This window comes from Lepidochelys kempii, chromosome 8 (assembly GCF_965140265.1).
Source record: "Lepidochelys kempii isolate rLepKem1 chromosome 8, rLepKem1.hap2, whole genome shotgun sequence".
NCBI lineage: Eukaryota > Metazoa > Chordata > Testudines > Cheloniidae > Lepidochelys > Lepidochelys kempii.
The window spans coordinates 87,414,450-87,427,021 of NC_133263.1; the positions used below are offsets into that span (position 1 = coordinate 87,414,450).

Here is a 12,572-nt window from a genome sequence, read left to right on the forward strand (position 1 = left end):
GAAATTATGAAAATCTAATACAATCAAAATGACTACATAAATAAAAATTTATTTTTAATGAAGATAAAATATTTCCATATATTTAACTGAAAATGGCCTTGATACAGCTAAACTCTTAAGCATGGGTTGAAAGTTAAGCATGTGCTTAAGTGCTTTGCTGAACGGAGGCCCAATATTTGCATTTGGCACTTAAAATTAAATTGTATTTGACACGTCTAAACTTTATAATACCAAATAAAGATGCTGACTGTGCATAGAAAATGAACACACTTAGATAAAAAGGACTCAGCTTGAATGTCATCTATCTACGTACCATGTCTAGTAATATGGCCTTCACTATTATCAGATTATTCTAAGTATATGGCATATTCTGATAAAAATAATACAAATGTTTTAGATTGAACAGTGGATAACTTTTTTTAAATAGTGGAAAATTAAGTAAGATTGCAAAGTAACAAAAAAGCAATTCTTTACAGGAATGTGCATATTTGTTTTGTAAGTATTTGTAATTGCAGAAGTAATAATAATTCCATTAGAAATTATATATAAACCAAACAGAAAATAAAATATTTTGACCACATGTCTTCTCCCATTTATACTGGTGCATTCTCATTGGTGTCAGTTTCTGTTGCACCATTGTAACAGAGCAGGATTTGTCCCTTAGATTTTAAAGCAAATAGTATATATAAATGGACTGTCATACACACTATCAAATTTACATCAGAGCAACTTGACCAATAACATATTTCTTTACTGTAAAGTAGAGATGATCCAGAACTAAAACACCAGATCTCAGTTCCTCCAGACATGGGGGAAGTTTGTATTTCGATGCAGATCCTGATCCTGTCTTTGCAATTTGAACCAGAGCACCAATTCTAAACAACTCTTGAACTTGGGGGTCTGGATTCTAGCTTGGTAACTCAGGCTCATCTCTGCTGCAGAGGTATAAACAACACCGACAAATTTAAAAGCTTATCAATCAGCATCTACTCTTCTCACCTAGAGAATCTGGCAGTTGTTGTAACACATTGGATGACAATAGGAGATCTTCAAGTGCTTCACATCCTGATACGTCCAAGTCAACAGTTTCTATCCTGTTTTTTGACATATCCAGGTACACCAGCTGTTTTAACTTCCCTATAGACTTAACGACATGGTATAAACAGGGTTAGCTGAGCAGATATGCATTCCATAGGAATCTCTAATGCTTAACAGAAATGTACAGTAGTAGCCCAGGCTTATCTTTTGCTATCTGAACATTTATTTTTACCCAGATTGCTGTTGCTTCAATAAAATAAATCTGATTTGAGAGCTTCCCTGTTCAGATAACCACAAAATGAAGGGCTGACATCTGAGAAAGTTGAAAACAATTGATGTTATTTCTAAAAATTATGTGATTATATAAAGTCTAATAAAATGGTGGTCATCAGCATTAAAAATCCTCTAAAATTTGCTATAATTCCAGGCAATTGGAAAATCAACTATTGCTTGTTTTTTGTTGTTTAGATGAACCAGCCCGATCAACTCTGCAAATTTTTTTTCCCCAAAAAATAAATAAATAAAAACCACAAAAGGTCATTGGTTCTTCAACTAGGGACCAATCCTAGGAACTCTTACTCACACAATCAGTCTATACTTATGTAAGGGTATGTCTACACTTAAAATGCTGTAGCTGCACCACTGTAGGGCTTCAGCGTACACACTTACTACAGCAATAGCAGGGGTTCTGCCATCACTGTAGCTAATCCACCTCCCCAAGAGGTGGAAGCTAGGTTGACAGACGAATTCTTCTATCAACCTAGCACTGTCTACACTGGGGGTTAGATAGACATAGTTATATCTCCCAGAGATGTGGATTTTTGACACCTCAGACAGATCTAGCATGCCAGTGTAAGTTTTCAGTGTAGACCAGCCCCAGTTGTCCTTGACCTCAATGTGAGACTAGATACGTGAATAAGTCTTTTTAGGGGTCAAGCCGATATGGTCTAAATTTTATACAGTTATGGATGCTGACTTAAAATCTGGCTGGATCTTAAAGCCAATAATTCACTGCCCAAATACAATGTTTCAACTGCAGCAATGCTATCAATGATCAATTTGGTTACCCTCAGGAATTCTGTAGCTTTCTGGGATCTCTCTCAAAATCTGTTTAACATTAAAGCATTAGTAGCCTAAATTGAAGGTTAGTACTTTCTAAAAAGCTATAACCCTGGTAAAAATGCCAACTATACTTTTAAAGGTGTATCCATGACGAATCACATCTGACAAATCAAATGTAACATTTAGAAAGGAAATGATTTTTGTTCTGCTAGCGTAGCATTGGCACATTAGTCATCACACAAAAGTGCACCTGGAAAAATTAACATAAGCAGAGCTTGTGATTTTTCCTAAGTTTATATCTATTAAACTTGCAGGTAGAATTAACATACTGAAAAAAATAGGCAGAGGTGGACCTACAGTAGCAACAAGATAATTGCCAAGTTATTGTGAGATAATGCAACACAGTAACATTAACATGAGCTATACGCAATTTTTTTTTTCAAGTGCTGTTATAATCTACAGCAGTGGTTTTCAAACTTTTTTTCTGGCGGCCCACTTGAAGAAAATTGTTGATGCCTATGACGCAATGGAGCTGGGGATGAGGGGTTTGGGATGTGGGATGGGGTCAGGGCTCGGGGTGGGGACAGGAATGAGGGACTCAGGGTTTGGGAGGAACTCAGGGCTGGGGTAAGGAATTGGGGTGTGGGCTTACCTCTGGTGGCTCCTAGTCAGTGGTGCAGTGGGGATGTTAAGGCAGGCTTGCTGCCTGTCCTGGCACCGCATACTGCGCTGTGCCCCAGAAGCAGCCAGCAGCAGGTCCGGCTCCTAGGTGGAGGCATGCAAGCAGCTGCCCATGGCTTTCGCCTGGAGGCACTGCCCACCCCCAGCTCCCACTGGCCGGGAACCGGCATGCTCGCCATGTGCACCGGTGCCGGAAGTTTTTCCCTTAGCAGTACCCGTAGGGGGGAGTGCCCCTGGAGTGGCGCCTCCATGGTGGGAGTATAAGGGGAGCTGCACACTCCCCCCATCATCAGGTCCTTCTTGCCAGACAACTCCGACAGAGGGGAAGGAGGGTGGGATGTGGAATAGACATGAGCAACGCATCTTGAAGAACACCAGTTACGGAAAAGGTAACTGTCTTTTCTTCTTCGAGTGATTGCTCATGTGTATTCCACAATAGGTGATTCCAAGCTATATCTGTTGGAGGTGGGTAGGAGTTCACAAATTCTCAGAATGGAGGACAGCCCTGCTGAACCCAGCGTTATTCCTGGTTTGGGAGATGATCACATAGAGCGAGGTGAACGTGTGAACCAAAGACCACGTGGAGGCCCAACAAATGTCCTGGATGGGGACGTGGGCCAAGAAGGCAGCCGACGAGGCCTGCGCACAAGTTGAGTGCTCCTTCACTATCAGTGGTGGGGGGATACCCGCCAGCTCATAACGGGTACGGATGCACAAAGTGATCCGGTTGGAAAGCCGCTAAGTGGAGATCAAACGACTCCTCATGTGCTCAACTGAGGCAATGAACAGTTGCGAGGACTTTCTGAACTGCTTTGTAGAAAGCTCGAGGTAGAAAGCCAGAGCCCATCACACATCAAGCGTGTGGAGATGGCACTCCTCACTGGATGCGTGGGGCTTGGGGCAGAGGACCGGCAGAAAAATGTCCTGACCCATGTGATAGGCGGAGACCACCTTCGGGAGGAATGCAGGGTATGGGCAGAGCTAGACCTTGTCCTTATGAAAAACCGTGTATGGAGGCTCGGAGGTCAGGGCGTGGAACGTGGAAGTACATGTCCTGCAGATCGAGGGCAGCGTACCAGTCCAGGGAGGGGATGATGGAGGCCAGGGAGACCATGTGGAACTTGAGCTTCACCATGTACTGGTTCAGACCTTGCAGGTCCAGGATGGGCCTGAGTCCTGCTTTGGTCTTCGGGATAAGGAAACAGCGGGAGTAGTACCCCTTGCCTTTGAACTCCCCGGGCACCACTTCCAGTACTCCTAGGCCCAGGAGCTGCTCCACCTCCTGCTCAAGCAGAGCTTCATGCAAGGGTTCCCACAGGAGGTCGGGGGTGGGGGATGGTTGGGCAGGGAGGAAGTAAACTGGAGGCTGTAGCCCCGGGAGATGCTGTTGAGGACCCATCGGTCCGAGGTCAACTGCGACCACTCTGGGAGGAAAGCACACAACCAATTGGAGAAGGGAAGCTTTATTGAGGATGGATCCTTGATGAGAAGTGGCAGGGTGCCCCCGAGCATCCCGTCAAAAACGCCTTTTCCCTGCCTGCTTGCCCTTGGAGGACCCACGTTGGGGGGCAGGCCGAGACTGCCTCTGAGGGCGCCTTTTATAGTCCCATGACTTCTTATGGGTGGCCTTGTATTTCGGGTGGATGGCCTGAGCGGGAGTCTGCTGCAGCTTGAACTTAGATTTAGCAGGAGCTGGAACATAGAGACCCAGAGTCTGCAGGTTCGTGAGGGAGTATTTCATGCCATGCAGCCTTGTATCCCTTTGCTCCGCAAGCAGAGCTTTGCCGTCAAACAGGAGATCCTGCATGGAGGTCTGCGCCTCACTGGACAGCCCAGAGAGCAGGAGCCATGACACCCTTCTCATGGACACTGTGGAGGCCATGGACCGCACGGCTGTGTCCGCTGCATCCAAAACCCTGGCAGCTGCTGTACCCTCCTCCACCAGCGATTTGAACTCCTTCCTATCATGCTCCTGGAGGGAGTCCTCGAACTTGGGCAGGGAGCCGCACAGATTGAACTCATACCAGCCCAGGAAAGCCTGGTATTTTGCCACTCCTAACTGGAAGCTCGAGGACGAATAAATTTTTCTTCCAAAACAGTCCAGCCTCCGTGAATCTTTATTTTTCAGGGTAGGGGCTGGCTGGCCCTGCCATTCCCTGTGGTTGACCGACTAGACCACCATGGAGTTGGGCGCCGGGTGGGTGTATAAGTACTCGTGTCCCTTGGCAGGTACAAAGTACTTGATTTCTGCCCTCTTAGAGATGGGGGCCAAGGAGGCCGGTGTTTGCCACAGCGCATTTGAAATTTTTGCCACCCCTTCATGGAGAGGCAAGGCTACCCTGCCTGGTGCCGAAGAGGACAGCACATTAAACAGGGAGTCCGAGGGCTCCTCCATCTCCTCTGCCTGGAGGTGGAGGCTTGATGCCACCTTTTTAAAGAGTTCTTCATGGGCCCTAAAGTCCAGCAAGTTTGCAGATGACACTAAACTGGGAGGAGAGGTAAATACGCTGGAGGGTAGGGATAGCATACAGAGGGACCTAGACAAATTGGAGGATTGGGCCAAAAGAAATCTGATGAAGTTCAACAAGGACAAGTGCAGAGTCCTGCACTTAGGACGGAAGAATCCCATGCACCGCTACAGACTAGGGACCAAATGGCTCGGCAGCAGTTCTGCAGAAAAGGACCTAGGTGTTATAGCATACGAGAAGCTGGATATGAGTCAACAGTGTGCCCTTGTTGCCAAGAAGGCCAATGGCATTTTGGGATGTATAAGTAGGGACATTGCCCCAGATCGAGGGACGTGATTGTTCTCCTCTATTCAACACTGGTGAGGCCTCATCTGGAGTACTGTGTCCAGTTTTGGGCCCCACACTACAAGAAGGATGTGGAAAAATTGGAAAGACTCCAGCGGAGGGCAACAAAAATGATTAGGGGACTGGAACACATGACTTATGAGGAGAGGCTGAGGGAACTGGGGATGTTTAGTCGACGGAAGAGAAGAATGAGGGGGGATTTGATAGCTGCTTTTAACTTCCTGAAAGGGGGTTCCAAAGAGGATGGCTCTAGACTGTTCTCAGTGGTAGCTGATGACAGAACAAGGAGTAATGGTCTCAAGTTGCAGTGAGGGAGGTTTAGGTTGGATATTAGGAAAAACTTTTTCACTAGGAGGGTGGTGAAACACTGGAATGCATTACCTAGGGAGGTGGTGGAATCTCCTTCCTTAGAAGTTTTTAAGGTCAGGCTTGACAAAGCCCTGGCTGGGATGATTTAGTTGGGGATCGGTCCTGCTTTGAGCAGGGGGTTAGACTAGATGACCTCCTGAGGTCCCTTCCAACCCTGATATTCTATGATTCTATGAGTTTGAGGTGCAGCAGATAATACAGCATCTCCTGCAGCGGGCCTGCTCAGCCTGAATATGCTGTTCTAGGCTCAGGACGTGAACCTTTTCCATTTGGCCAGGTAAATCACTCTGGTGGAGGGTTTTCTGCTACCCAGTAAGATCTGCTGAACATGGGCCAAGCATGCCCGTTAGTCTATGCTTAACCATGCAGGAACCCAGCTGTCAAGTGCAGTGCCACCAGGTTCAGGTCCAAAAGGCTGATGTGGTTCTAAGACAGCAGATCCAGCCAGAGGGGCAGCTGCAGTGGGATGGCTAGCAAAAAGCTCAGCAACGTGCTGAACCAGTGCTGGCAAGGCCACGCAGGGGCTATTAGGAGAATTCTTGCTCTGTCTTGCTTGATCTTCACAAGGACCCTGTAATCAACAGTACTGGCAGGAAGACATACATCAGTGCCCCCGACCACGGAATGAGAAAGGCATCTGATAGGGAGCACCTGTCCATCCCCTGGATCGAACAGAACACATGGCATTTTCTGTTCTGTCTGGACGCAAATAAGTCCACCTGGGGGTCCCCCACCTCTGGAAGATTATGCTGACTGCCTCGGATGGAGCGACCACTCGTGGTGAGACGAGAAAGTCCTGCTGAGGTGATCTTCTAAGACATTCCTGATTTCAGGCAGGTGTGCACATATCATATTAATGGCATATCACACAAAAAACCCCAAAGGAAGACAGCTTCTTGACAAAGGGCCGAAGACCTGGCACTGCCTTGCCTGTTGATGTAATACATCGCGGTAGTATTGCCTGTCAGGATCTGAACCTCTTTGCCCTTCAGAAGGGGCAAGAAAGCCTGACAGACCCGGCAAACCGCTCTGAGCTGTGGAGGGCCAGATCGTCCCACAACCAACATCCCTGGGTGCTTATCTCGTCGAGGTGCACTCCCCAGACCAGGTCCGAAGCATCAGAGACCAGGGTCAGTGACGGAGACGGGATTGCGAAGGGGACTCCCTCCAACACCAACCTGGGGTCCAACCACCAATCCAGGAATGACCTGATGTGGTCCAGCACCCTGATTTCCAGTCTAGGTTGTGCCTGTTGAGGATGTAGCCATGCTTACAGAGGCCAGAGATGGAGCTGAGCATGGCTGACCATGTATGTACACGTGGTCATGTGGCCCAACCACCACAGGCAGGTGTGAGCCATGGTGAGCAGGTGGTTCTTTACATAGGAGATCAGGTCCAACATGGCCTAAAACCACACTTCTGGAAGGAAGGCTCTCGCTTGTGTGGAGTCGAGAACCATCCCAATGAATTCTATTAGCTGGACCAGCATTAGAGGTGGATTTTTTCTTGTTTATTAACAATCCCAGGTCGCAGCAGGTGCAACGCAACAGATCGAGTTTCCTCTGCACTTGTGCCTGAGACCTCCCTTTGATGAGCCAGACGTTTCAGGTAAGCAGCCACTGGCGCCATACATTTTGTGAACACCCTCAGGACTGATGAGAGGCCAAAAGGCAGCGCTGTGAATTGAAAATGGCATCCGCCCACTATGAACCGGAGGAAACATCTGTGACCTTGGAATATGGAATTAAGCATCCTTCAAGTCAAGGGAAGTGTACCGGATCCAGGGAGGGGATGATGAAGGCCAGAGGGACCATGCAAAACTTTAAACTTTCTGAGAGACTTGTTGAGGTGACACAGGTCCAGAATGGGTGTGAGGCCCCCTTTTGCCTTCGGGATTAGGAAGTAGAGGAAATATAACCCTTTTCTCTTCATGTTCCGAGGGACCTCCTCCACCGCCCCAGGTGCAGGAAGTTCTCGACCTCTTGGACAAGGAGTTGCTCATGAGAAGGGACCCTGAAGAAGGATGGGGAAGGTGGGGAGGTCAAAAATTTCAGGGTATAGCCCCGGGATACTATGTCCATCACCCAGCAGTCCAAAGTGACCCAAGACCAGGCCGAATGGTGGGGACGAAGACCGTCGAGGAAAGAACAAGATGGATCCGGGGAATTGACTGGGGTGTCGCTCTCGAGCATACCTTCAAAATGAGCGCTTCTGGCCGCTGGGATGTTTTGCCGGGCTGGGCTATGCGGGTGAAGGAAAGGCAGTGACAACTGAAGCTCATATTTCTATCCCTTCTCCTTGCAGACCCCTAACAAGGCTGACAAGGCCTTGGTGGCGGGGGCAGCCGGAAGTGCTTCCATTCAGACTGCAGCATATACATGCCCAGCAAGCGAAGGGTGGCCCAAGTCCTTTAACCCATGCAGCCTCACACCAGTCTGCTCCAAAAAGAGAGCATTCCCATTAAATAGGAGGTCCTGCATAGAGGTCTGCATATCTTGGGACAGGCTGGTGGTCTGAAGCCAGGAGCTGGGCCTCATGACCACTACCAACGCAACCACCCTAGCTGCTGAGTCCCACGTGATCTGGACGGAGCACCTCGTCACCATGGTGCCCTCCTCCACCAGGGTGCTGAAGTCCTGGGCCAGACCCTGAGGGAGGGACTCCTTGAACTTACAAAGGGAGTCACATAAGATAAAATTGTACCTGCCCAAGAGGGCCTGATGGTTTGCCACCCAGAATTGCAGGCTGGCTGTTGAATAAATTTTTCTCCCCAAAAGGTCCAGTCTTTTGGCCTCTTTGTTTTTGGGAGTTGAACTAGTGTGCCCCTGCTTGTCCTTTTTGTTGGCCGCAGAGACAACCAGCAAGCCCGGAGGTGGGTGGGTATAAAGGTTCTCGAACACCTTGGTTGGGATGAAGTATTTCTTTTTGGCCCTTTTGGAGGTGGGAGGGATGGACAACAGAGTTTGCCAGAGAGCCTTGGCAATTTTCAGGACCCCGTCATGCATCGGTAATGCAACACATGCTAGGGTAGCGGCTGAGAGGACATTGAACAAGGTGTCCGCCTGCTCGGCCATCTCCTCCACCTCTAGGCCCAAGTTCTTGGCCACCCATCGAAGCAGGGCCTCGTGTTCTTTAAAATCGTCAGGCGGGCTAGCCCAGGAGGGTCCCATGAGTGCCTCGTCTGGGGATGATGACAATGACTGTACTGCCGGGGGAGGCATCAACCCCAGTGGGGGAGTTTTGGGGTGGACACTATCTCCTCTACCCCGACCTCTGAGTGGGCCTCTTGCATCAAACCCGATGCCGCCGGTAACGCCAGCTGTTGCTCTGTGGCAGCAGATGAGCAATGCAAAGGGGACATCGTCTTCACCGGCATGCCCATGCACTCCAATATGGCCACTGCACTGGCCGTGCTGCCAAGGCAGCGCTGTGGATGTTGGTGCATCCTCAGGTGCCCAATCACACCAATGGGGTCTTGGTAAGGGGCTGAACTGCCCTTCCATGCCAGACGAATCCCCTTCCAGTGACCATGGCAGGACCATCAACCCCCGTGACTGCCTGCTGAGCATCGATGCTGGAGACCAGTGTCTGCTGTGGGAGGATCGGGGCTGGTATCGAGGGGACCAGTGGCAGGGCGGACTGGAATCACAACGGGGAGTGCTCCCATGGGGCAGGGGACCGAGATCTGCACCAAGACGACAACTGGTGGGAGGGTGAATGGAGCTGGTAGTACGGAGACTGGCATCTCCTCCTTGGCGATCCGCGTCAAGACTGTGGGGACTGCAATCGCAATGCTGGTGACTGAGGGTAAGCCCCAGAGGATCTGGGCTGCGACGTCAGAGATCTGCAGCACGAAGATGGAGAGCACTGTCTTGTCTCGGGGGATCAGTGGTGCTCCACTGCCCCCTGAGGGGTCTTAGCAGCTGGCTTGCCCTCATAGGGAGCCTTTGCTGTTTCCTGTGGCACATGAGGGGGGAGGCCTCTGCTCTCTCAGAACCAGGGGAGCTTGGGAAGGCATCGATGCCACTAGAAGTTTGGGTCCCTACCACTCCCGGGAGTTGGTGGTGGATCCTTTAAGCAGCTAAGGGCCCCAACCGTGGAGGCACGTCCATGTGCCTCCAGAGTGGCAGGGAGGCCTGAACTAGGTCTTTTGCCTGATGCCCCATGGCCTTTCTTGTTCGGTGCCAGGAAGCAGTGCTTCTTCGTTTTCCTTCTGGGCACCGGTGACAGGGGTGCTGTGCACCAAGGCCAACATACTAGGCAAGTCTTGGTGGAATGGCTCAGAAGCTGGACGAATGGCAGCCTCCATAAGGAGACCCCGCAAACGAATATCCCGCTCTTTCTGAGTCCTGGGTCTGAAATTTTTACAAACACAACACTTGTCCTTCACATGTGATTTCCCCCAAGCACTTGAGGCAGCTGCTGTGAGGGTCACTTACAGGCATAGGCCTGTTACAGTCTACGCAGGGCTTAAATCTCAGAGACCGGGGCATGCCCCGCCTGGAGCAAAGTCTCTTCTGGGACTTTAACTTCTAACTCCTAACCACACTTAACATCTACTTAACACTAACTACTATAAACAACTATTTACGAGGCCCTAAGGCTCGAAGTCAGAAGAGACGAAACTGCTAGCCCTTGATACGCACGGAAAGGAGCTCCAACTAACTACAATGGGCAGTAAGAAGGAACTGAGAGGGCATAGGGCCGATGGTGCCTAATATACCGATGCATGAGCGCAGCACTCAAGGGGGCACCACAGCCGGCCCTACGGATACCACTAAGGCAAAAATCTCCGACAGCCCCACATGTGGGCACATGCACACCTAGAATGGAATCGACATGAGCAAGAACTTGAAGAAGAAAAAGAAGATCTTGGGTGGACAATGTGGAATCCTGGGTGGATCAAAAGGATTATTTGTCCATAAAGAGATTAGCAGACGATTGTACAGAATGTCTACTATGGTTGCAAACCTCCAGTAACGGAGATGCCACATAAGAAGAAAGGAGAATGTATGTGTCACTCATTTTTTAAGTTTTACCTCGGACCATGCTGAGCTACAGGAGGGGGAATCCAGGTGGGAAAATGTGAAAATGTGAAACAAAACTCTGGGGTACATAAAGGGGCAGCCCCTGAAGAACAGGCAAAGAGTGAGGCAGAAACTGCTGGGGAGCAGTCTGAAGCCCACTCCTCAGAGGTAGGGGTGTCTGTGATTAGCTATGCTTGAGGTTAGCTATGCCTGCGTAAGCCTAAAAGTAAGACAGAGATGTGTTTAAATCTTTTATTGTGTTAAAAAACAATCCTTTTCTCTTGTTATGCTTTGTCCCTACTATTGAGATTAAACAATAGTTTTGGGTCACTCTATTCACCATGGGTCACAGCTCCTTTAGGGAAGACTTTCAGGTACCAGATGCAGTCAGGCTTGCTGAGGAATTACAGGTGGCACACAGGGTACAGTAGTCCTGGCCGTGGTCTAAGAGTGGGAAAACTGTGGGATTCCTCCCAGGCATAGGTAAAAGGTTGATTGCTGAAGGAGGAGCACTTGGAAAGACCAAGGAAAAGGTGCAGAGAGCTCTGAACTATGACTGCATCTTATTGAATAGTTGTTCATTAATAGGGATTTTACATTTTACTCTGAAACACCCAGTACTGGCCACTGTCAGAAACAGGATAAGGACTACGTATGCCATTGGTCTAATCTGGTATGGCAATTCTCACATTCCTAAGTATGTGAAATGCATTGTTTGGTAAAAATAGAAGAATAGCTCAGCAAGTTTGGACATAATTTATCTCGAGATAAACTGGTAGGTTTCTACTGAATGTTTCTAAAAATGTATACAGAGTGTATTTGATCTTATGGCTGCCAATTTGGTTTTGACTTAGAACCTAGTCTAAACAGTAAGGTTAATTAGCTTCCTAGTAGAGTCCTGTTAGCAGAAATGACCTCCCTGTACATTAAGCAGTGGTGGCTGTTGTCTTGCTTGTTGGAAAAAGTGTGCGCCCCTTTAAGGGCTAGAGAGCTACAGACCAGGTTAGTGTAGGGACGCTGACCCAACCCCCAGGTGACCAGAAGAGAGGGGAGACTATATAGGTCCATACCTGGTTAGGAAAAGCCATCTTTCATCTGGAGCAGCACCCACCCTTCCTCCCGTGAAAGTGGTTAAATACTGGGTTTTGTCAGGATCCGCTGTGGGCACTGCACTAGTCGCTCCTTTCTCAGAGGACTGGGAAGGAATTTTTCTCTCACCTGAGTGGCCAAGGTGAAGCAGAGTTTTTTTCGCCTTCCCCACACAGGTTCAGGGGAACTTAGCTGGGGCAAACATGAAAGGGGAATTAGGCTATGATGTCACAACTCATTGTATAAACACGGGGCAGTGCACATACTCTGTAATGAAGGAATACAGTGATCAAATAAAATGGATTAGTAAAGGATTTAAAGAGATATTCTTTGAAAGAGCAGAAACAGGTGGACTCGGAGAGCTAAATCCCCCCTCCTTGATAGCCCTCCCTTAACCTTCATACAAAGTGGCGGGGGGGGGTGAGGTCCCAGCAGCAGGTTGCCTGGGTAAGGGGGAGGGCTGATAGAAGCCACCTGGGGATATAGTGAAATA

General features: G+C 48.9%; 1 protein-coding gene across 1 annotated transcript in view; it reads right to left on the reverse strand.

Annotated features, from left to right (window-relative positions):
• LRRC7 (leucine rich repeat containing 7) overlaps positions 1 to 12,572 on the reverse strand; it is a 386,482-nt gene that overhangs the window by 131,913 nt on the left and 241,997 nt on the right. Inside the window, exon 10 of the mRNA XM_073357368.1 lies at positions 1,000 to 1,144. Within this exon, the coding sequence (XP_073213469.1) occupies positions 1,000 to 1,144 (145 nt within the window). The remainder of the gene's footprint in view (positions 1 to 999; positions 1,145 to 12,572) is intronic.